The 26,585-nt window shown below is 33.3% G+C and overlaps 2 protein-coding genes across 2 annotated transcripts; one reads left to right on the top strand and one right to left on the bottom strand.

Moving 5' to 3' along the window:
* Positions 1-1,588: 1,588 nt before the first annotated feature.
* Positions 1,589-24,774, top strand: Smp_006760 (fasting-inducible integral membrane protein tm6p1-related; the record flags this gene model as incomplete). Its single annotated transcript, XM_018792849.1, has 9 exons — positions 1,589-1,662; positions 3,664-3,787; positions 5,170-5,223; positions 10,039-10,106; positions 12,106-12,257; positions 15,617-15,785; positions 17,405-17,478; positions 22,328-22,444; positions 24,700-24,774. Exons 2-9 carry the CDS (start codon positions 3,705-3,707, stop codon positions 24,772-24,774), a joined length of 792 nt encoding a protein of 263 aa, XP_018644119.1. The 5' UTR covers positions 1,589-1,662; positions 3,664-3,704.
* Positions 1,613-1,621, bottom strand: Smp_125860 (ubiquitin-specific peptidase 48 (C19 family); the record flags this gene model as incomplete). Its single annotated transcript, XM_018792850.1, has 1 exon — positions 1,613-1,621. The coding sequence occupies one exon, from the start codon at positions 1,619-1,621 to the stop codon at positions 1,613-1,615; it is 9 nt and encodes a 2-aa protein (XP_018644120.1).
* Positions 24,775-26,585: the final 1,811 nt, after the last annotated feature.

Here is a 26,585-nt window from a genome sequence, read left to right as displayed (position 1 = left end):
TTTTACAAAGGCCGAAGTGAGGCATGTATTAATTAATTTGACAATGTTATATGTTAAAAATGGTGAACGTTTGCATCTGTTATGACACATATACTTCAAAATTGTGTTGTTTGCAAAATAGAAAGGTCATTTAACAAAGGTCAGAATGATTTGCAATAAAGTGTCCAGTCACAATCAGTATAATAGTAATTAAGGTAGAGTTTTCAGTAGAGTTTTCGGCGCCTGATATAAAACAGAGAAGGCTTCCTCTATTTTGATATGATGTTCACTGTCTACCAAGTGCGAAAGGATGGTGCTGTTAATGGATTTGGTGACTCCTTTTCCCAACCATGCTGGTACATGTTCACGAATGCACGAGGATAAAGCCCTCTGAGTACGGCCTATGTAACTAGCTCTACAGAGGAAACTAGACTCATAGTGAATAGATCTTTATTTAGACCATGGACTGCATACAGTCAACATTTAATGCAATAGGATAGGAATTACAATGCCTATACAAATGAAGGAGTGGGTGATAACTTGAGTTGTAATGCTTGAACATTACCAAGATGTTTGCGGTCAACTCCAAACCAAACAACTTATGGTGCTACAGATTCTTATTCCCTGATTTATTCCATGGACCACTTAACTTGCAGTTGTAACAAAATGTTCAGAAGTGGTTTGCTAGAGTTTCTGTTTTATTTCAAACTTGATTTAATGCCACATCCCGTATATTAATTTTCGTCTTTAGTCAAAATTTAGTGGCGCCACACCATCCAGGTGGCAGAAAATACTCATCAAGCTGCAAGCGTTATTCACTAAACATTGTTACTTAATATGGAATTTGAACCCAAACAAGCATTGCGTGTATTGTCATCGTAAGGGCAACGTCAGTCACTAACACCGGTAGTAATTCCATGAAGGTTCACGCTCTACCGAAAATGAATGAAATATATAGGGACCACAGAAAGTTGCACATACGACGTGAGTTTAATCATTTATTGTTCAGGTCCAAGTCACTGTAAAATCATGAGATTACATCATGCCATTGGGTTGTCGTTGACTACAACTCTTCTAATTATTCTTCCATACATTGTTGTCACAGGCTGGTTGTCACATATAATGGGTGTTTAACGAATAGCGCGTTGACTTTCAAATGAACATATGCTAGTCTAAGAAGTAAAACCTTACCTTACAGCTTCGTAAATACAATCATATAATGTATATTAAATCTTGAGATACACAAATACCAATATGACGTTTATTCTGCGAATTTATACCGAAGTTGAATAATATCTTATTACAGATATGCAATCAGGAACATCGATTTTATTGGTTTTAAGTTTATTTTGAATCGGCTTTGTAACTTTCAGTTTGTTGCAATTAGTAGTATTTTGAATTGTGCGGAGTGTTAGCGTTTAAGTGTCACTTTACAGGAATAAAAGTTTCAGCATGGAAAAATCTGTCTGGTATAAACCGGATAATCATCAAGATGAGGGCTGATGGGTATATTGTACTCAACAATGGACATTGTACAGAAGGCTTTTTCTAACAACGATAACACTTGATTTATCAAGCCAGCGGATTTTAAAAACTCAAGGTTAATTAAGAGACCTTGGTCTTCCGACGCTTACTATTCCATCATGTCTGTCAAGAGAGCTTTAGTAGTATCAGTGTTCTCAGGTAGTCCCAACTATGAAAATCCGTCGACGATATCGGAAATTTTTCTAAGTGCTTTCTTCGGTTGTGTCGGTTTGCCTACAAAGTATGCAAATAAATAAAATTTGTATGAAAAGTTTCGGAATTGTGATCAAATATCTGGGCTTTGGTGTTTTTGGTAATGATCGTGGAGGGTATCGCAGCCGCCAACTAATGCTTCAGCATATATTCAACACTTCTTGGTCCCCCTATTTTTTTTTAGGGAAAATGTCTGTTTTGGGTACATTTTGGGGAAATTGCACAAAAACTCCGAAAGTTCCTCAGGTCTGTGAAAAATCCTCAAGGTTTCAGAGAAATCTCCATAATGCTTGGAGGAAGCTTTGGGTTTTACCCAATATTTCCACAGAATCTTTGAACAATTTGGGGAAAACTACCCAACTTCACACGACTTTGGGAGAAACCCTAAAGTTTCCCTAAAAGAGGGGGGATGGGTTTTATTAACATTCTTTAAGACTAGTCATCTCATAATATATAGTGCGGAAAATGTGATTACGCGAAGTTTTTGTCCATTAGTCTTCCCCCAGTGCACATTCGTAAACTTATTGTTATGTTTCTTTGCTTCGTGAAATTAAAATGGTGATTTTACGGCCTCTCGCTAAATTAAATGAAAGACAACATAGTTCTTAGTGAATCAGCACTGCATGTCATGAGCTTCTATAGCTTTCTAGTCAAGATACCTGTAAATGTTACACATTGAATATCCGTAGATCACTGTGGTCCTCACCCTGAAAGTGTATAGTTAAGGGACTGAACTTAAAGTATACAGCGTAAGAAGTCTTTCGTACAGTTGTTGTTGTTGCTGGAACCACTGCTAAAGCACTTTCCCCACAACATTTCAACTAACATCACCTTTGCTTCAAAAGCACAATACGTAAATTTTTAACTGTTACGACTCAAACTTGAATCTTTATGGATTGTAGTGATTAAGCTGCTTTACGTGATCACAACCTACACTTATGTGCTACACTGGCCATAAAGAAAAACAGTTTGGAGAAAGGAGATAAACCAGTAGGTAGCGCTGTTCTGTGAAGTCATGGAGTCATCTTTGCACCGTGGAGGAAGTACAGATCTGTCAGTTTTTCCCAAAATGATCAGCTCATTACTATACTCAGTGTGTTCTCTGTCATGTAAAACGGTATTTCGTTAGAATTATGTCTTCTTAGCAACCAAAAACCGGTAACCATTGAATAGATATACCTTGCAGTTGGGACCAATCAGTCTTAGTTCATTCATTTAGCAAAAAGTCGCACGTAATAAATACCTAACTACAGTGTATTAGGAGTGGTTGTGTAAATTTTCACGAGAGCTTGTATGCATCCAAGTTTTACTATATGCCCCTTAACTACACTGGGATTTCTCATAACTACACGGGTTCGCTTGAAGTGTAGAGTTCCTCGACATGGTAACAAATTTCACAAGTGCCATAACTATTATTCCAAATAATTATCATTAAGCTTTTCTGTTATGATTAATTAATAATTAATCAAATTAATGAAGTATTAGCATAAACTGTGAGCACTAACACAGAGTTTCTCCTTACAACCATGCAGCTGGTTTTCATTTGGTTCTCTTTGAACCAATAATGTTTGTAGACTCCGTTCTTCATACATTTTGTCAGCCAGTGACGATGTAACTTATGTATCAAGTACAAACTCATGTAGTCGACTTCAAGCTACACTTGATGTAAATGCTAGTAAGGCTACTCAAACTGAAGCAGATGGTGTCAGGAACTAGTTGTTGTAGTTCGGACATATAAATCATTAAGCCACAACTTTGAATATTGTAATATACCAAGTTCATTTGTACTACGTCACAACGGTGAATATTATGTGAACTTATGCACTACCTATATAATATCATCGAATTATTTTCTGATTCTTGTAGTTGTTTGTTGCTAAATGACCAAGTAAGTAAAATCTGATTGTTCTGTTTATGAATTATATCGTTATGCATTCTATACTTCAGGCACTTTTTATACTCAGTATTTCTGAGGGATATCTAAATCGATGCTTTTTTGTTCAGGCGCTATTGGATTGCATCTGTTACCAATCCTCGTGTGTATCCTCACCTTTGTTGCAGTCACAACTTGGTAGGTGGTTTTGAATTTTCTACTATATTTTCTGTTTTTCATGTTATAATCAGTTTTGACATACTTATCATTTTATCTTTGTCAGAAAAAAATTTACTCAATTTAAGAGTCGAGTTAGCTTGCAACTCATTTTACTGTGATCTGCTAGGGATGTGAATAATAATGTTTAAAAATAATTATCAATATGTGTTATCAAACGTATTTTGTATGGACGATTCTCTGAGATAATTGTTGTACTTCCTTATATCAGTGTTGCAATTCAAAATACTGGCAACCTATCAAATCCTCTAACTGTTTTTACCGAGAACCCTTGGGTGTTTGACATTCATTGCAGTCATCAAATACAGGGTGATAACCCAAGGGTAGTTTCCGCGTTCATTTAGTTTAAGAATGATGAGGTATCTGTTTTCGTGAATCGCTATATTTATTTACGAATTTTCACCAGTCATAATAAACTGATAATTAATAAAAATCCCTGCTAATAAAGTGAACCAGTTTGGTACTTCAGAACATAAAATCGTAATGGGCTACCTATCCAACAGAGTATATACCTCCAAAAGGCCTGGTACGGCCGAGAGTGGGGAGAGTCCGCTCTCCCTCTCGAAATACTCTCACATGGCCACACGTATATAGCCTCTGCCAGGGAAGTCTTACTGCCTTCTCGTGGCGGGGGTGTTGTTTACGAAATTGAGAGGACGAAGAGCGAATGTGCGGTGCTTTAACCGGGTTGATGGAAACGGAAAGTTCACCTAGAGGAGTTGGAAAACCCTGATTTCAAACCAATGGTGCACATGGACTCCAGTATCCTGAGAGAACAAATGGCGTATGAATCAATCGTTGGTCACCGGTTACCATGGTACTGCATCTCCTCACGATGCTCCACTGCCTCGTGGATCAGACCTTTAGGTCGAAGGCTCCGGGTGTGCCCTCCTCCCAAGAAAATCACCTTCGGTTTGGGTGCCCAGGGAGTATTCCAGCCCTCGCACATCGATTGACGAAGTGTAACACATACATATTTTTTTATTCCTTGTACCAATGCTTATGTGTTTAAATAAATTGGGTATGTACTGAGTGGTTGTTCACTTTGCGCTATTTTATGGCTGTAGAATAGTCTTTAATCGTGTAATACGCGTAAGTTGTAACTGTTCGACCGATAGGCTGATGTTTTCGGTTTTTGAGATCATGTTTTTAAAATTTATCATCGTATACAAATTTATGTTCATCCATCGTTATTTGTAACACTAAACAGAAATGTAGACAAGTTTAATTATCTAATTCTGTAACAACCGTTTTCATATATATATATATATATATATATATATATATATATATATATATATATAGTATCCGCTACTTAATAATTCACACGATTTTTCTTGTAGTTATTTTCTCTCCCTTACACAAGACCACATATCACCGTATTTTCCGTACATCAGGTAAGAATTTATTTTGAAATCTGAGAAGTTTTGTTATTTAAACATTTATACATGTATCGTACTAAGCCAAAAGTTAATAGTGTAGAAGAATATAAGAAGTTTAACATGCTGCGCTCTAAAGCTTGAGTGCCAAGCTCACTTGCTGACCTATACGTAAATTAGTTTCTTTCCTTATTTGTATTTTAGAGGATAAACACTTGGCCGTTTGAAATTAAAAAATAGCATCTATCTAGCCCTTTAAGTGATATCATTCAGTGATGTGGGCATTTAGTTAGAGATAAGCTGTTCAACTTGTACTAATTTTATTCGTAAAGTGAAACACACCAATCTTTTATCAAATGATGGCTTTTAGAGTGTTAAAATAATTAGCACCGATTATTTTCATCTTTTCTTTACAGTATTGTAAATGTACTTTTGTTGATTTCGTATTTTTTAAAATGTATTTAATTACATAAACATTGGTACAAAGGGGCACTAAAATAAAAATGAGATTTTGAATAGATAATGAAAAGGCGAGTATAGTGTAAAAAGAGAACAACGGGCAGAAATTAGTGTACAAAATTAAAGAATACCAATAATAATAGGAGAGGCAGTTCATTTACCAAAAATAAAACCAAAAAGGAATCTTTCAGTGTAAGAAATTCCTCCCACTTTTATGAAAAAAGTAAAATAAACTTACAGTCTAATCGCCACTGGCTTCTATTATGAGCTATGTCTGGTGACGTTTCAAGCCACTGTGTTAATTCACCTCTAGGACTTCAACCAGGTCGTCGTGAAGGTCTGACGGAAGCCACTCCTGTGGAACTTTCTTTCATACCATGACACCATGTCATTCACTGACCCCCTCAGCTTTTTTCAACTACTCCCAGCGTCGCAAATAATGCACGATGTTGGGTTCGCTGGGATAACATCCGTAGGACATTCCCAAGCCACGGAAGATGGTGTTTTAAGATAGTGACACCAATTGAATTATCTTCACTGCCCCCGAAAACATGTTCTCAAATCTCCTCATTATCAACAAGTTGCCACTGTATATCAACCATCCTTCAGGAAAAACAATGATCAAACACAGAAAGTCGCTTAACATCCTCAACTCGGAGAGGCCAGTTTTCAAAAGCATATAGTAAAATTGCTCTCTTTGACGCGTCGTAGATCCGACCGTTTACAGGCAAATTAACATCACGAAGGCGCCAAAGATGACCCGGATTGGAATAAACCTCTCTGGCTTCCACTATACTTTAATTGACCTCATGACTTACGCGTCTACCCGGATACACGAATTTATCGACTACTATCTGCTCACTACCCAGAGTGAATGCAGGTTCAGGGTCCTGCCAGTCTTATTAAACTACTTTTCTCTTGGAAGGTGCAAAGCACATGTCATACCTGTGGGCACTGATTGCCAACTGACTAAGTGGGGGTTGCATGGCTTGAGTATCATCGTACAGTAATACAACATCATGGGCTTACTCAAGGTTGAAAAGTTCTCTCCAGGCAACAGGCTGACATCATCTTTACCTACATCCATCAGAGCTGTTTCCAGAAAGTTATCGATGACAAAGCTGAAGACGAATGGTGACATTTCGGCAACTCTGCTTAGCACCACTCTTTAAATGAAACAATGGGTAGAAGTGGTTGTTTGTCTTCACTCTGCCTAAAGTGCTTGTGTATGGGGCTTTCAAGATGTTAATAAACTTCTCAGGCACACCCATCTTCAACAGACAATCACAGAGAATAGTCCTTTCCAAAGGAGTCGCAGGAGATCCTTATGTCAAGAAACACTGCGGCTGTTGATCTGTAATAAGTATGGTAGTGTTCTAACATATGGTGGAGGGTGAAGATATGATCAGTACATCTTTGACCAGAAGGAAAACCGGACTGATCCTCTCAAATCAATCTTTCCAGGGTCTTGAACAATCTACACAGTATGACGGAGGTTTATATTTTGGACACCATCAAAAACAGAATTATCCTCCGATAGAATTATCCTCCGATAGTTTTTGAATGGGTGACGTAAGTCCTTTTTAGAGATAGGAACGACTATCGACTCATTCCAGGATTTTGAAATATATATATATATATATATATATATATATAACACATAAACTGCACCAGAAACCTCATGTTTCATTGAATTTGGACGAAAATAATACTTCCAAGCTACTGTTAATTCATTCTTTGAGTAGGTATTGACTGGCTCAAAATGTACTAAAATGTGATACAATTGTAATCATAATGATCGACTTTGTAAATTAACAATTATTGTAATTGGAGCTGTCAAACGTTTAACCATATCAATCAGACGAAAAGGAGAAAGTGTGTTTATAACGTTACAGTTGTGATATTCCCTGAAATATATACATGTGTATACATATAGGTCATATTTTGTCATTACCTAGATTCCAACTTGATTTTGGTAAAAAGTATTAACTAAATATAATTAATATGTTTTAAGCCATAGTTCATGATATCTTTAAATGGTTTATATACATGTGGTTTATTCAATATTATATGACTGAAAAGTGTGTCCGCCAAAAGTTAACTCTGTACAATGAATATCATTCTCGTCAAACTTCAGTGCATTGGCGTAATGGGTATAGTGATCAAAACCCTTTTTCATTTACATATGTCTGTGCAGCCAGATAGTATCACTAATCCTCATACAAATGTGTGACCCGCTGTTGAGTGCATAAACTTGTACTTGGTTACTGGGTCACGTTACATACATTTTTCCGTTTTTTTTATACATAGCATAGTTTCAAACTAAGGTACCGTGTTTATCTAACATGAATAGTTGGAAAAGGTGCATTTTAGTACATATTGGTAATTGAATTGCTGCATGCGTAAGTGGACTAGTTAGAAACGATTCCGTTTTCAGAATATTGGAGAAAATAAAATTTTATTGATCAAAGTATGTTTGGGAAATTTATATTTTCCTATAGCATGTATATGTCGACATTTTTCTTAGCGATCAAATCGGGTCCAGCGATAAACTCTATGAAATATCTAATCAAATAGGATAGTTATCGTGACCTATAACTGATTTGTAAAAGCATGTCGGAATAAATGATTAGTCACAGAGTCTGCGTAATTATTGTAAGCAATGGTTAGAGGCTAAGATTGACATGGCTCAGAATCGTTCGCAATAGTACAGATACACTTACTCTTTGTTTTCCTTCAGAACCTGAGTCCTGAAGTCTTTATACCTATTTTTCTCTTCCTATACCTACTCCTTACTACTATTAATGATACTGTTACTACTTCTACTACTCTAGGGTTTCTTGATAATTTTCATCTCACTGTATTAGTGTGGTATGACAACGATCTGATGAACATATATGTCAAGTTCTATGCTGCGAATAATATAACTAACCTGAAACATTTTCCCAAATCTTATATGGATAGGGACCAAGATACAATATGAGTGAATTAACAAATATCTATTTTATCTAGTTGTTTTGAGTGAATTTGTTAGTAACTTAACAGTGAATGACTAAGTAATTAAACTATAAACCACTCCAAAGTTTATGGATTACGATTTTCGGCATATTATTTGTACATTTGGGTAAGATATGCAGTGTCATATAAAATCTATCGATATTGATGATAGTCAATTAAAGGAAATACTGTTACCAATCTTATTAGTCCTTTGAAGTTAACGGTTTTATCAAATAATTTACGTGGATAGTTTGTTTTCGCTTTTATTTATGCTTGGATTTTTGCTTCAGTCAACAACAACAGAAGCTGACACAAATATGTGTTAGTCCAAGTTGCCGTAACTAAATAAACATGGAAAGAAGAAATTAACATGGGGCATAACAAAACTGCCGGAGTAATAGTAGTATCATTGATGGTGAGAAATATTAAACATTGAAGAATACGTTCGCTTGGTGTTGTTTACTTGTATCCTCCCATTGTTATTTAGGACTGCAATTGGTCAGTCTCTTGTTGGCATATATGTATACGGTGCGGACTGCCTCATTATTGTCACAAGCTTTATCAGCGAAGATGGATAGTGACTAGCAGTGGAATCCAGGACGTGCGTTTCGCCCTATTTGGGACTCGTCAGCTGGATGTCCCTGCATCTCAGAGTTGATGTTCACTCTGGGACTCGATCCCAGTACCGTTCGCTTCAAACACCATCGCGTTATCCACTTAGCTACTGAGTCCTGATAGCCACTTGCCTATGCAATGGGGTGAAGTTATATTCACTTGGAGAATACGTTTCGAAAACAGGAGGTGAATGCAATTGATAAATAGTACGAAATAAAAATAAAACTCAGGACTTAATAGATGATAAAAAGCGAATGCTTATGTGTTGATTCATATGTATCGATTCAGAACCATTAAATGAGTGAAAATCTGTTTTAACTTACAATTTGTTTGGGACGACCAGGTTCCAGTTTGGCAAGAATATAACACTAGAGGGCATGTGTTATTCCTTATGAAAAGTTTTATGATTATCATTAAGACAATGGATACTAAATCTGAGTCTCTTGGTTAACATAAATCCTGGGATTCAAGTAAATTCAACTAACCAGCCCTAAATCGGAAGAAGACACCTACTTAATTCCACTGCCAATCAGAAAGTATGGTTTATAGTTTAGTGGCTCTCAAAAGAATGTATGATTGACTGAAACTTTAGCTAATTTCTTTTAGGAGATGTTTTGCATAGTTAATACCGTAAAAAGTAAACATATATAAGGCAAGAATAACTTATTTTTCATTGTTTCTGCCATTATTAAAAATAGAAATTCCAAGTGAATCTAAACTGTTTTCTTTTCACTCTTCTTTTTCTTCTTTAAAATATCTAAGTGATGCTGGTTCAAAGATCCCAGAAAGTTGTATTTTCGGTCAATTATTAAATATTGTTTCAGTTTTGGGTAAATAAAAAATAACATGGTTCATGTTGTCTAATATTCTGTTAATGTAATGTACTTCAATATATATATTTAAAGATTTGATATGTAAATATAATTGCCAAGTTGTAGTCCAACCTGCGTGTCATCCTTATCATTTATCTGTATGAGAGATTTGTGTGTCTTTAGACTTTAAAGTATTTATTATCCTCACTAAATCGTATACGACACTATCCGTGTTAATTAACTGTATCATCTAGTAATTGTATAGTAACGATATAAGATATTAATTGTTGGTAGAAAATCTATGGATCAAGAAATCCAATGTAATTAGTACTGAGTCAACTGTCGATGTTTCAATAGACTGGCTCTTTTCGACACTTGAGATTAGACAGAATAAAGTTTACATCCCTCATATTTACTGGAATTATTTATTTATTTATTTAAACACATAAATATTGGTACAAGGGGGCACTATATATATATATATATATATATATATATATATATATATATATGCGCCACACAAATCTCATTTGATTTGTGTGAGGGCTGTGATACTGCCCAGGTGTCTAAACTGAAACAGATGGTTTTCTTGGGGGGCCACACCCCGAGCCTTTGACCTAAAGGTCTGATCCACGAGGCAGTGGAGCATCGTGAGGAGATGCAGTACCATGGTAACCGGTGACCAACAATAAGTTCATATGTCATTTGTTCTCTCAGGATACTGGAGCCCATGTGCACCATTGGTTTGAAATCAGGGTTTTCCAACTCCTCTAGGTGAACTTTCCGTTTCCATCAACCCGGTTAAAGCACCGGACATTCGCTTTTCGTTGTGTTAATTTCGTAAACAACACCCCCGCCATGAGAAGGCAGTGAGTAGAACTTCCCTGGCAGAGACTATACACGTGTGGCCATGTGAGAGCATTTGGAGAGGTAGAGCGGACTCTCCACACTCTCGGCCGTACCAGGGCATTTGGGGGCTTACTGGGATTCTCTAAAATGATATCTATCTAACAATAAATACCGTAATGTCTCTTACTCTACATGTTTGGTTTATTTGTTTCGTGTTATTACATTATACGCAATGATACAGTTTGTAATATATTCAACATCATTGATAATCGAATACTGTATTTCGACTATGGACATCATAAAACAATCGTCAAATAATTATTAACCAAAGCAGTATTTGTAATCACTATTAGTTGTTCGATTGTTGGCTAACAACAATCTTTGTTACTTTAGTAAAAAATACATTCATAATGTTTTGAAAAAATTTATAATTCATCTGAATATACTTGGATACTGTAACAGTTCTTTCATTTTTAACATACATAAACTGCAACATTTCCTGATATTAGCAGTGATAGTGATAGTAAAATTAAGAAAGTTTTCAATTAATTAACAAGTTTAATTGGTATAGCTAACTAGAATGGTTGGATTCTTAACTGAAAATATAACCTTTGCTTAATTTTGTTGACCTAATCTATTGATATATTATAAATTATTAGGACAAACTTGCCTAGTTTATTTTTTACACCTGTGTAGCTATTTGCTGAAGACATCCTTACCGTATCAGCTACTCTGATGGATAGTGCAGAATTAGGTTAGAAATATATTTACACGGTTATGTTTAGTTTCCTATTACCATCGGTATAATTATTTTCACTTATCACTACTGAACCTTTTAAATTTCTCCCATTGTTGTGATGTGAAATGTGGCAAGTTGAACCGTTGAACATATTTGTCAGCTTTTACATTTGTTTATAAATTTAAGTAACTAGTCGAATGGGTTATTTTTTAATCACCATATGAAAAATTGCAAGATACCTTGGGGGTAATATTGTATACGTGCTACACAATATTTGTAATTATTTCATTGATCTCATATTTGTTACTTGGTTTAATAACATTATTTAGGAATACATGTTGCCTTTCTCTCTCTCCCACATAATCCTTTTACAATCATGTATTATTTGTCTTTTTTTACTGCTTTCTTCTGTTCGTTATAATAATAAAGCAGGTTTATGCTTTTACTCATGGCATAAACATTTGTTAGATTGTAGTCAGAAATTTAATCAACAATCTTATCGTCAAATTAAACTGGCTAGAGTTGCTTTATGTTTTGGTCTTATTTGTGCAGTTGGTATAAGTATAGTAGCGAATTTTCAAGTAAGCCAACATTATAAATCATTACATATATTTCTTATACTATTTTATAATTTCCAAATTTTAAAAACATCACTGTATACTTGTATTCAGATATTTCCTTGACTATTGTCAATTTACGTGTAATAATGAATATTGTAATAAGTTTATGTTAAAATTATTTCCAAATTGTTTGGTGTTGTATATGCAAGTAAATTATTTTTCGAAGTTTCAGATCAAAGACTAACTTTGATTATCGAACAATTGAAAACTAGTGTTATAATTATTTAACGACCCAGCTACTCCTATTGCTTAGTACTCTTATATGATGACAGACGACAAGATCCCAAAATCAGAACACGTTGAACAGGAACGAAATTGTATTCAAAATAACAAGGGCAGGTGAACAGCACTCAATCGTTAGAATAACGTTCATGTATTTATAGTATATGCATAAGAAGCTTCTAGATGCTTCTCTAATAATCTGCCAGAGCTGATTGGTTTAGAATTAGCCAATCAGCATGCGCCGTCACGGTCATGCACATAACATGCCTTAATCCGGTTTATTTCGCGCTAACAACTAGAAATCACTAAACAGCTAATTTTTCCTATCATTGACCCACATCCATTACTTCCCCAAAAGGGAAATATATATCTGTATGCTCATACATAAGTAAATCAATTATCCAGAATTAAATGAAGTATTTTTAAGAAAATAAGAGTCTATACAACTATGAATTAACAACATATTCAAGCACACAAATTTTCAATTAGGTCAGCTCTTGCAGCCTTTTCTTCTAGATACGGTATTGCAGAGCTTTTAAACTTTTTATTGTATCCATAAATTCTAATGTATCTGCGTCTCGTTTTGTCGGGGGAATACAAGGATAGAGATGTAAATGGAGTGAGTGATTAGTATTTGATAAACTAACACCCCCAGAAGTTTGCAAGATTTAAAATGTCTATTTACAAACCTTCACAATGGCATCAAAGATTAATCACATACCTTACTAATTGCCTTTAGCACTCTCCACAATACAGCGAAATCGTTTCTCAAAAGTCCAAAAATGAATAATGGGAGACAGTAAAGCATGATATATAATGTACAAGAATTTATAAATCGTAAGAGTAAATGTCGGTTAATGCCAAAAGCGTGTAACCTCTTCACATAAGACTGACAGATGAATTTCTTCGAGAATCATATAACAGAAGGAGATCAAGAGGAATCAGAGGAAAAACGTACCCCAAGATTAATGAACTTTGACATATTTTTAACTACAGAATCTCCAATAATTAAAATCAATGTTTAAATAGTTTTCATGTATCAGGTTGAAGCTAACAAATTTAGATTTAGAAAAAATAAGTGTGACCAATAAAGATGGACCGTTGTTCAATAAGCGCTAAGAACTCATTCATTTCAAGGTTATTTTAATAGGAAGAAACTTTTGTATACACAGGGAGATCATCCGCATACTTAAAAAGTGATTTTTGTAGAAGATAGGAGGTCATGAGAAAGAAAGGAGAAAAGGAAAGCGAAAGAGCAGCTCCTCATGGAACATCGGGTTGAGTTAACAAAGAGGAATAAACACAGCCAGTCAGTTATCTGGCTATCAGTGCTAACGCTGGCAAACTTTCTAAATGATAGTGGTTTTGGAACAGAGTCAAAGACAGAAGTATAGTCTAGAAATACTCATCGAACATATTTCTCATCCTTCCGAACGGAAGATTATGATTCAGAACAACAGCAGCACCTGGGGTACCTCTTTAGCATTTGTAAGCAAACTGATGTTGTCACTAATCATTTTACTCTGACTTTAAATAGTTTCTGTAAATTGGAACAGTTTCCAAAAGATGGTTTTTGTGGATACATCAAATTTGGATATTTGATTTTTTGGCTTATTAGACCATTTAGCCTTCAAATATCTATAGAATTTTTCTCCCTACACAGCCCTTCTTTTTCCCTCCTAAATCTTTTTAGTTGCGAGGATATAGGTCGTTAAATCTTACAAAAATCGTTTCACTGGGACAATAAAAAAATTCAAAGTAGAATTTACAGCAAAAAGTGACTAAATTAACGGTATCATTTGTAAATAAATCCCAGTTTGTCATTTAGGACATGTTTTTCATGTCTGGGATATTTTTCTCTGATTAGCATCTATATTTTAACTTTTATTTGTATGATGTAAAAGTGTAGTCTTTCCAAGCTTGGCATATTCTTTCTTTTAATTCTTTCCCTTTGTTTATTTATTGAGGTTAAGTGAAATGGTATAGGATTTTACACTTTATATTCTGCTTTATAAATGGGAAATTTTCATAAAAAGGCGGTAGTATGAACAGGTTATATATGTTTAATTACTATCACCTTTCTGGTATTGTTGATATATTGCTGAACAACCGAGCGAACAGTTATTAATTTGGAAGCGAATTATCAGTTGAAAACTAGCTATTATCTGATGAAATGGGAAACCCAATATTCTTAGCTCTAACTACTATGACACAACTTCGTCTTCTCTCATATGATCCTATCTAACTTTAAAAAAAAACAAGCTAAATCACGACTGAAGAATTTATTAGATTAATAAAAGTTGATATATGATTATAGCGTTTGATATTTGTAAGACAGTAAGTGTTACGATTTATTTTTCGGAGTGAGAGGTATAACAGTCCCCTAAACCTTCAAGGGGTGGAGTATTTGTTACACTTTTAACATGCTTCTGTGTTATAGTAGAGGATAACGCGATGGTGTTTAAAGCGAACGGTACTGGATTCGAGTCCCAGAGTGAACATCAATTTTGAGATGCAGGTACATCCAACTGACGAGTCCTAAAGAGGCTGAAACGCACATCCTGGATTCCACTGCTAGTCACTATCCATCTTTGCTTATAATCTAATTATTATCATGCTATCTTGTCAACTTAGTGAAATCTACAATATTTTATTCAAGACAAAGGATCCTACTCTGGTGTACTCTTTTGGTACAATGTAATATTGACTGCATTATTTAAGGATTCGGTAGACTTTTATCAAACTGTATATCAATAACAAAAAAGTTTCTAGATGTTGGTGGTATTATTTATGCTTTTATGACTTGTCTTTATTCCGTGGTACAGGGATTTTTTTAGTTATTATTCATTCTGATGATCCGAGCAATTTGTTTGATGACATGCGGCTCTTTAAGGTTCTTTTGTTTTAGCAACGAAATATGTGCTCCTTGTTTTTTATGTTTCTCTTCTAGCTGACTTAGTCCTATGTTTTAAACTTTCTATAAAGGTTGAATTGTATGAAACACATGTATCGTTACTATTGTGAGATTAATGAAACAATGTCATCTTAGGCTCATTGTCGACATTATACATTCAGTACTTTATCCAATTTCCTTCTAGGAAACAGCTATTTGGTCAATGCATCTCCTCGGTGCAGGTCTACTTTTTGGTGGTGGTTCAGCGTATGCACTTGTTGTTACATATATTACATATAAATATCTTCGACATAGTCGAATTCGGATTACTCGTTTGGTATTGGCATTCATTTCGGTTTCTTCATTTTTATTACGTAAGTCAATACTAAATAATATTTGTATAAATTTGAGAAAAGTGAACCTTAATTTTTGTTAATGTCAGAAAAGATTATTTAAAATTTAACATTTGTATAAATATACCCTTCTCAGTATGGGAAAAAAGCGCGCGTAGTTTGACCTACTTTAATTCAAGTTAGTCTACATACTCCCATTTATAATCAAACCCCAAAGGTAACTGAGTTACTGGAATATATATATATATATATATATATATATATCAAATTGTGAAGTCACTATAAGTCTGTCACGTAATCAGTCTTCAAACAAAACTGATGTTCACCCTGAATACCCTCTAAGAACCTGAAGTTCCTATGCTTCGTTTTAATATGTTATATTGTTCTGAGGTGTTCCAGAGCGTTTCATAATTACGTATACGAACTTATTGTAAATTACTCGCCTCGTCTATAAGCAGTAAAAGCTTTTTCACAGATATGAGTCTTTCCCTTCTAATTTGCACACAGTATTACTAAATGATGTACGTGTCGTTATTTGTGAATTTGTGTAGTTCTTCATTGCAAATTACCTACGTGAAAATACATATCCAATCAAATTAATCGAGAATTATGTCAAAGCTAATGTACGGGTTAAATATGATGCAGTAGACAAAAAAAACTGCTTCTTATATATAAGACTAATTCTTCCAGACTTTCCTTCGAATAAACTTTACTAGCGCAACCAAAAAGTTTTCGTACAATCCCCTTTTTGTAACTTATTGGACAGAAACTGTTGTAATTTAGATAAACTCCACTTCATGTATTCTTGTGGTGGGTCTTTGTAGTATGCCACAACAGCTCTAAGCAGTACACTAGCCTGGCATCCAATTGACACCGAGCATACTATTAACATTTCCCAAGCCTTCAGAATTATTAGCAAACAAAAAAAACAATGTCTTTCCCGTTTGTCGAAGCAGTAGCAACAATAATACTCAAACCTGATTTATGTATCCAGAAATTATTTTTATTATGATCATTATTAATTTATAAGTGTTTATTTTGTTATGTGGTCTTTTCCAAACTAATTCTTATTTTATGTACAACAAAATCATTCCTTCATTCATAGGTTTTTGTTCAAATCCTGTTCAATTATTGAGCAATCCATCTTATCAATTTCTAATTCCAGTAATCTTATGTAGATCCTTCACAACCTTTAAAATTATTACTCGATCTATCTTACTTATTTCCGAACCTTATTTAATTAACGCATCACCCATTCTTTATGTTTTTAAATCCCAGCACCAAATGGCCTCTAACGTGTTCTTGCATATATAAATAAATATATATTTATTATTGATAACCTTTGTCATTCTATTTCTTTTAGTTCATCTGTGTTAGTTGTTTTACACTATACCCTACGTCAATGTTACCTTTCAATACATATATGTTTGTACGCAGCTGATGAGAAACTACTAAATATAAAGAATCCATATTATTCCGCCTCAATTGTTGTTCTGGCTATATTCAAATTCATAAAGCGATCCAATTGTATGAGACTATGGTTTTAAGCTTTTGGAGTTTCAGCTGTTTATTCTGTTTGATTCTACAGTCTATCTCACAGTAATGTAAATTTATTTATTTATTTTTAATAACAAAACTAGAACCAACAACTGGATTAGTCGCACGTATCATGTATGATGGTGATAATATTAGAAAATGGAAACCAACTGATCAAGTTAGTCCTTTTTTCGTTCAACAATTGCGAATGTGTTAAAATGATGAATTATTTCATTCTGTTCTTTGTAATAAGCTCACATAAAATCCATCAGTTTATGTTAACGACTTCGTCGATGCTTTCAATCAATATTGTTTATCACTAACAAGTTTTTTAAAGGTCTAGAGTAACAGCCTATATATATATATATCATGTGAAAATAGGTGATGTATCTTTTTACCTAACATTCTCGATGTTATACTTGAATTCGACAAAATCTGTTTGGAGAAATAGTCAAGCTTTGTTTTCGTAGATTAATAATTTTGTAATATTTTTTTGCAGACTTATTTAGGTTAGATAGTAAGCTAACGACTAAAATTGTCACACTGTATATTCTTCTTGAATTTTTTAGTAAATGGATTTAGAGACAGTTTACGATATGGATTTTTCTCAAGGTTGCAAACAGATCTTACTGGTGAAATCCGACCAACTATCATAGAAACTTGGAACTAAACACCCTACCAAATAGTCTGAGACTTTTTGGGGGCCTATAAGACTTTTGAATAATGAATTCTCCTAGATATTATCCTAAAAGATACCAATATATTAATTATTCTAATGGAATAAATCAGTCTGATGATTTATACTTGTATATAAATACATTCAAACTGTGGTTTGCAGACGTTAGATCATGATAATAATTTGTTATATATTGGTAGAAGTTTATCATTTATATTGATAGTTATTATCATTAATCTATTAGCCACATTTAGCGTACTACAACTACACTCACTGTACTAAGAAGTATATTTCCCACAACCCTGTTTACTTTACAAAAGTGACGAAATGTTTTTAGAATAAAAGAAGTGGACAGCAGTCTTGAAGGAAGTTGTCATTCCTCATGAGTATTTATGTAGCCATTGGGAGGAATGTGTAAGATAGTAAGCCGTTACATGAAATAAATGAATTTTTGGCAGACAAGAAAGTCTTACTACGTGTGTCTGTTAGGTCTACTTCATAACAGCCACATCACATTCACTAAAAATTGATAAAAACATTTTTCAGTGATTTAACTCAAATAGGTATTCGTGAATGTTCTTCAGGTCTGAACTTAACTTCATAATATTTCAGCTCAGGGAGCCAATTAATCCCACATGAGCTTATCAAAGGATTGTAGCTCAAAGCTGAACAAATAAATCTGTACTTGTCAAATAAATTACGTCAAATAAGGTTAGAAATTTCTCATATTTTCTGTTCTCAACACATTTAGGCCTTCTGGTTTTTCATCTTTTCCTAACAGTTTTCATATTTTTATGTACTATGTAGTGAACAGTTACTTGTGGAAATAGTTATTATCTTTGTTTTAAATCTACTCAACACTAGGTATGTATCAGAAATTCTAACACCATGTGGTACCTTTTTAACTGTTAATTGGCATTCTGTATATTAGGAATTTGCTCAAACGTATTGGAATTTGAGGACATCTTTAGTTTGATTTTATTTACTATGGTGTTCATTATTATTAGCTAAATTGACATCTTCCGTGTGAAAATATTTCCGATTGCAAAATTAGTTATTTGATTTGGTTAATGACAATAACACCAACTTTCTTTTGGTGAGATAAAATAAGTATTTTTAGTTTGATAACTGATAGCATTCAGTATTATTTCAAGATCCTGATAAGGAATGTGTTTTATTTTCTAGTTGGATTAATTCAGTATTTTTAGGAGACATCTATAAATGCTTGAAATATTCTCTTAGCATTATGATATGCTCATAAAGGTCTAAAAACTAACAAATCGCATTCATCCCTAGTGTGATTAACCGGGCACCTAGATTATTACTAATATTGGTATATCTTCCAAAAGATTATAGAAATTCAAAGTCACTGGTCACTTTGTATATAACCTTGTTTTGTTTACTTTAACTTTGTAGGCAAAGTTACCTTCTGACTTTATTCTGCACTCAGTTGTCTAAGATTACGCGTATCTGGTGATTGTTGTTTTAAGCATTTGGTCTATCAGACTTAACAGTGCTCTGAAATTTCGAATTACTTTTAATGATCTCATGTAGGAAACAGCTCACCATACGTGTGTGTTGTAATTGTGTGTATTATTATTTATTTGGGTGGTCAGTTGTTGGTTGTGTCCACGTGTATATTTTTCGTTTTCATAATAAAATGTATGGGACTACAAAAAGTTCCTCACACAAATGAAATGAGGAAAATTTGAAGTAAAAGAAATGTAAAAGATCGTGCAACATGTAAACAAGTGAACATGAAAAACATTCATCAAGATGTATGGTTCAATTGAAAATACATTTAAAAATAGGAGCGTCTTGGTATTCTTTTTATTGTCAACACAAGATATTGATTCATTCAGCGTCGCAACTCAGTTTTGTTTTACGTTTTTAAAAGCCATCTTCAAAGAGTCTTAAATTAGAAAGTCAATATTCATTTTTACTTGAGCTGTTTCTGTATATTTTTCAATAAAATCGATATCGCTGCTGTCAATGGTCGAATGGGTTTACTTTCTAAAAGAATGATCCGTAATGGTATGTCACACAATGTTTGAATCACTTTTGCTTAGTGTTTAAATATAAATGTGTTATTTTTGTCGTTAAACATTCTCAAGGGATGTGTTTACATTTGAGCCGACAAGTTAGTGAACGCCTCTCTTTGTGGTTAGAAAGGGTGTGATGAAAACAATAGGCAGCTCAAATCTATTACGCTTGATTGATTGCACCGATCCTCACAGGATGCACATATACCAAATACAGTCCCAAACACCAATGGGAAGATTCAAATAACCAATATAAATTGATATTCATTTGTTGTTGTTTTACTTGTATCTTCCCATTGTTATATTGGACTGCAATTGATCAGTCTCTTGTTGGCATACGTGCATCGTATGCGGACTGCCTCGATATTGCCTGAAATCACAAGCTTTATCAGCAAAGATGGATAGTGGCTAGCATTGGAATCCAGAACGTGCGTTTCGTCCTATTTGGAACTGGTCAGCCGGATGTGCCTGCATCTCAGAGTTGATGTTCACTCTGGGACTCGAACCTAATTGATTTTTACTTATTGTTTATTTATGTAATCTATTCCAATGTTTTTACTGACTCATGAATTGTCGTAATTGGTTTAATAATTTTATACATGGATACAAATATTATTATATATTGGACTTAAGACTGATGAGGATCTAACTGAGAACAATATTGTTCGTCAATATATGTTTTTCTTAAATGATAAACTAATGTGCTTTCATACTTCAATTATAATTATCGATAGTTTCTACAATACGGACAAATGTTACAAATATATATGGATAACTTGACTTATTAGTTTGTCCTGGTTTGACCTTGTTGAATGTTATAATCTACATGTTTGTTAATGCTCGATAAATATATATTCCGTGCCACTTATCAATCTTATTCATTCATTAGCTGTCGTCGTGTTAATTGAAATATTCATAGTAAATCATAGATTGAATACCATCGGTTTTTTCGTATTTCTAATTAACATAGTTATTCTGTGATACTGTAATAGAGAATGAACTTAAAGTAGTATTCATATGTATCTCTGGCTAAATAAAGTTGGTTGCATAATTCTCGATCCGTGTCTTTAGATCTCTTACTTAATGTATTCGATTAAATGCATAAAGAAATCGTTCAGTTTTTCTTATCACATGCTTTGGCTAATATAAATTAGTCATAAAGCATTTTATCGAGTATATTTCTTTAACACTGAGAAGTCTATGTTTTCCCCAGAGTCATTAACCCATTGATTCATCATTTGTACTAGGATCTACATTCATTATTCAGTCACTAAAATTAGTGTAAACTAAGTTTCTGTAACTACGTTTTATTAGTTGAGATGATACATTCACAAACCTATTGTACGTATTTGGCTTTATCTTTAATAAAAGAATGTTCCATTTTAATGTGTCTTTATTTGTAGATTACTCTTAATTTTCTTTGTGCCCATTATTTTTGAGAAGCTCACTATCACTTGTCCTTTCTGGTTCAAATCAGCCCGGCTTATTATCACTCTCTTACAGCGAGTAAAATATACACATAAGGCTGTAATTTTCATGCTTCATGACAGTTATATAACGTATTATTAATCAGACTTTTTTCATTCTGACTGTTAACCAGAAATTTTACAATAGTCTGTCAGTAATTTTAAATTGAATCATTTTCGCATTACATCATTAGGATGGGTGTGTTGCTTCCCTGCTTCATTATAGAAACTCAACCACCATTAACCTCACTGCTTTTTCTTGTATTTAAATGAAGGGATATGAAAAAATTATAGTGGTATTTGAAAATTTCGTATAATTCCAACATAGTATTTAGTTGATAAATCATTTAAAACTCAAGATTATTTGAACAGTTATTTTGTTTCTGTCAAGTTTATTAAACTGGATGTCATAAAGGCTGATGAAGATCACACTTTCTTATACACTCATTAAAGTTATAAGTATTAACCATTAGATTCTGATTTGATAACTAAATGTGATTGTGTTCAACATTCGGAACTGAGAGAAGTATGTACTCAGTTTAATGATGATTTGTAGCTTTACGTTGTCTAGAAACATTATGGTAATTAGTGACGTTTATCTAATGTAACAGTTTAATGTCAGATTTTTAATTAACATTATTGATAGTGATATTTATGTATAAGTACAAAATAATAATATTTAATTTGACTATAACTTATAAACATTTGATAATTGTTTATAAGATATATAGTTTTACTGTTTTATTTCATTAATAAGGCTATTTCAGTTTAATCTTATTTTTAGTTTTTGGTCAATGAACTTTGGCATCAAACTATTCAGTTTCTTTTTTAAACTACTAATAGGGTTATTCGTTTCATGTAATAAGCAGCATATCGGAATGGATTACAGCTTTATCATTTATAAGTTTTGTTTTTACACTGGTATGGGAATTGAAAGATTACAAAGTACACGATGTAAAGGTATGTCATTTACTATATCTATTACCATTGTTATTGGGTTTTTTCTACTAAAACAGTAATCAAAACGTTGAATTCTTTTAAAATCTTTAGAAGTAGTATCTATACGTAAAGAAATAATGTGGAGCTGTTTTATTTAGACGAATTTAAACGTATATATGTTCACAGTTATTTGAATTTTATGGGGTAAACAACGTGAATAATCTTTGTTAATAATAATTCTGTTTTATTTGGTTCTAAACTTCTCTCAAACACAGAAATATTTGTATGGGATCAAAATATGTGATCAACTCAACTATGCTAGACTAATACATAGACGAAATACAATATCCCGTACATTATACATTTATACCCACATAACTACAGTTGTAGAGCTTTTTATGATTTTATTGCGAGTGTGGTTTGTACCAATCACATATTTTACATATACAAACATTATATATTACAATTTCTAGGATTTTATTTCATAGCAATAATTAGATTTATGAAACCTCATCAAATTTCACTGAATAAGGTGCGATAAATTCCACTAAAATAAGACGTCAGTCTAGACTTGCAAAGGTTTGTACTTTAGAGGGAGAAAAAGTGTTTGAAAATGCTGCATTTTATGACCTTAGTCTTTTCATTGTTCTTTCTGAAAACATCATCAGAGCATACTTTAGAGAAAAAAAAAATAATGGAAGCTTTTTGCAAATATTTAACGACTTTTTCTATCACGTTAATATTTCATTGATTATCTACAATTCTGTTGTGTACAAACTATGAAAACAGTTCTCAACAGCAATCAGACAGGATGTAAGCAGAATAAGCTGTTGGTCAAAATATCGTATAAATGATGCGTTTCTAAAAGACTACGAAAGCTTCACGATCAAACTATATATCTTGCACAATCCAACACCTCCAAAAAGAGTCTAGATGAAAATAAATATATTTTCTGAAAAAGATTACAGACTTCATGCCAGTTTACAGACATGATCAGTTTGATATAGGCAACAATGTTAAACATAAAGAAACTATACATGATCTTCGATTTTTTGAATTCTTATGGCTAAAAATTGTTTAGATAGTACATTTTTCACATGGATTACAACAGTACGAGGTATCAGTTGTGAACCGTTAATTATTTGTAAGCGTACATCCTGTTAATGCGTAAAGTGTATTCAAGGTCATTTGCAGTGCCATAATGGAGTGATTATAATAATTTTATAAGTAGAGACAATAAAACAAACAAAGCAAGAAACAATAGCATTAACTGCAATGTTGTTTAGTGATCTACTGTTCGGGTTAGATATCATTTAAATTATTTCAGTATACCGGGGACACCTTAGGTGTAAAATATTTGTAGTTAACGTTTAATGAGTGGCATCGTGACAACAGCGATCAAGCACTTGATGTTCCTATAAGTTCTCTAGTAGGATGGGATATACTTAAAGGCACAAGCACATTTAAGTCATAGATACAACGTGCAATTGATAGAAGTGATTTTATTACATGGAGAGATTGCAGCAAATTATTCCAGAGTTTCAAAAATTTAGTTGTAAAGTAATCCATTTAGCAAAATTTAGAATGAGATCGTTTCTATAACTGTTCCTGCATATTGAATTGCACCAGTGAATGTGAAAAAAATTTATTGAGTATTTCAAAGAAAAAGATTAGTTTAAGTCTTCGCTTCCATGAAGGGCCGAGTCCAAGGTTTTTGCATATGGATTTATAGTTTAAAGTACAATCAGTTAATATTGCTATACATAAAATCAAAGTACTTTTAAGACCATTTCCTAATTGAGTCTAGACAAAGCATATAGGACATTCATTTTATCACAAGCAGACTTTTTTCATCTTGGAACTCAGTTAACTTTTTCATAAAAATATTAACCAATCAGTGTCTTGTTGTTTGAAATAACTACAGACTGCAGAGGAAAAAACGACTTAATGTTTTACGAAAGTATGTGGGTCTTTTTTAAATAAAAAAGAAACAAACGTCGAAATAAAACAGTGATTAGATTATCTGATTATCAAACCGTTCTTCTATTCTAAAGTTGGATAAATTATAATTAACCAGACTCTGAGATGCAGGTACATCCGGCTGACGAGTCCCGAATAGGACAAAACGCGCGTCCTGGATTCCACTGCCAGCCACTATCCATCTTTGCTTACCAAACTGTATTAGTTAATTATTATAAAAATACTTATGCGGTATATATATTTGATAAATCTACGTGTCAGTAGTAATGAAATTTGTTTTTTATTCATCTTTATAGATTGTTCGTCGATGGAGTATAATTAGTGTTGATAATTATGGTAATAATAATAATGATGAAAATATGCTTTCCTAGGATCATGTTTTTTTTTCTTCTAGATTTAAGCTTCTATTAAGTAGAAAATGAATTTCGAAACGTATCTCTTATATATCTACTGCTTTCTTTCATATTTAAGATTTCTTTATTGGTGTCTATCCAATCGAAGGAAGATAATTTATTAACTAACTTTTATGAAATTATATTTACATAGTTAACTAACCCATTATTTTTTCTCAACTAAAAAAACCATGTATACCTGTCGTTTTGTTTTAACTAAAATAAATAATCAATTCCAGATTTGGTTACTGTTTATCCATCAAATCATCATATAAACTGTAATCATCTCACTATAATTCCATGAAGGAAAAAAAAATTTCACAAAGTTTGTTCTTGTTTTGGTAAATGATATTATGATGTGCAAAAGCTAAAAAGCAAACATCGATCCAGGAATAGATGATACGTTTAGTAGATTAGATTATGAAACTGTGTACTTTTGAATATATTTAAAAGTCAAATGAGGCTATTATTTGTAAATGTTTTTTTTTAAAAAAAGAATCCTGACGAATTATTCCATAATTAGAAGAGAGAATAGTTGATAGTTTAATAATATTGTTCTTGTACTTTAGTCTATTGCTATTCAATTGTACTGAATAAAAACCAACAAAGTTAATGTCTGATAGTTACAAAATAAATATTTATGTAGGATAGTGTATTTCAATGTTATACCTGATGTCATTGTTACACTTGTTAATTGTGATATAGTAATTATGTACATGTTCAAATACACGGCTTTACACTATTTGTATGAGATAAAAATACTGCATAAATAGATATCCAAACAAAAGCAGATTAAAAAGATAATAATAATATTACAATTGATGAGTTGAAAATGAATTTTATTTATTTGAACACATAAATATTGGTACAAGGGGGAACCGGATATGTATGCGCCACACAAAAAATTGTCATTTCATTTATTTGTGTGAGGGCTGTGATACTGCCCAGGTGTCTAAACTGAAACAGATGGTTTTCTTGGGGGGCCACACCCCGAGCCTTTGACCTAAAGGTCTGATCCACGAGGCAGTGGAGCATCGTGAGGAGATGCAGTACCATGGTAACCGGTGACCAACAATAAGTTCATATGTCATTTGTTCTCTCAGGATACTGGAGCCCATGTGCACCATTGGTTTGAAATCAGGGTTTTCCAACTCCTCTAGGTGAACTTTCCGTTTCCATCAACCCGGTTAAAGCACCGGACATTCGCTTTTCGTTGTGTTAATTTCGTAAACAACACCCCCACCACGAGAAGGCAGTGAGTAAGACTTCCCTGGCAGAGACTATATACGTGTGGCCATATGAGAGCATTTGGAGAGGGAGAGCGGACTCTCCCCACCCTCGGCTGTACCAGGGCATTGAAAATCAAACTATTATGAAGTGGTTCTCAACCGCGAATAATTTTTCATTGCTTGCTGAGAAAAATTAAAGCTATGAAAACATAAATTAACTATTTGTTTTTTTAGAATCACTAAAATAAGAGTATTCTAGAATTGGTAGTCCGAGAATGATAGTTTTTTTTCCAAATTTCGATATAAGAGGAATAGCGAAGTCCATTAATTGATTCTAAGATTTAGATTGTCGATTGGAATCTACAACAATCGCTACTTAGTTGCAAGTAAAAGGAATTGTGCATTTTTAATTTTCTTGCACTGATATAACTCAAGGGATCTTCAGATGTGGTACGGATATACATAATGTATAACGTCGTATGATATTTAGCAACAGTGAAAGTGAATTCTCTGATCATTAATTTCTAACTTTTCAAAAGCATAGTTAGCGACAGTGCATAA

The sequence above is a fragment of the Schistosoma mansoni genome, assembly GCF_000237925.1.
Source record: "Schistosoma mansoni, WGS project CABG00000000 data, chromosome 1 unplaced supercontig 0295, strain Puerto Rico, whole genome shotgun sequence".
In the NCBI taxonomy this organism is placed as follows: domain Eukaryota; kingdom Metazoa; phylum Platyhelminthes; class Trematoda; order Strigeidida; family Schistosomatidae; genus Schistosoma; species Schistosoma mansoni.
This window is presented reverse-complemented; position numbering and strand designations above follow the sequence as displayed.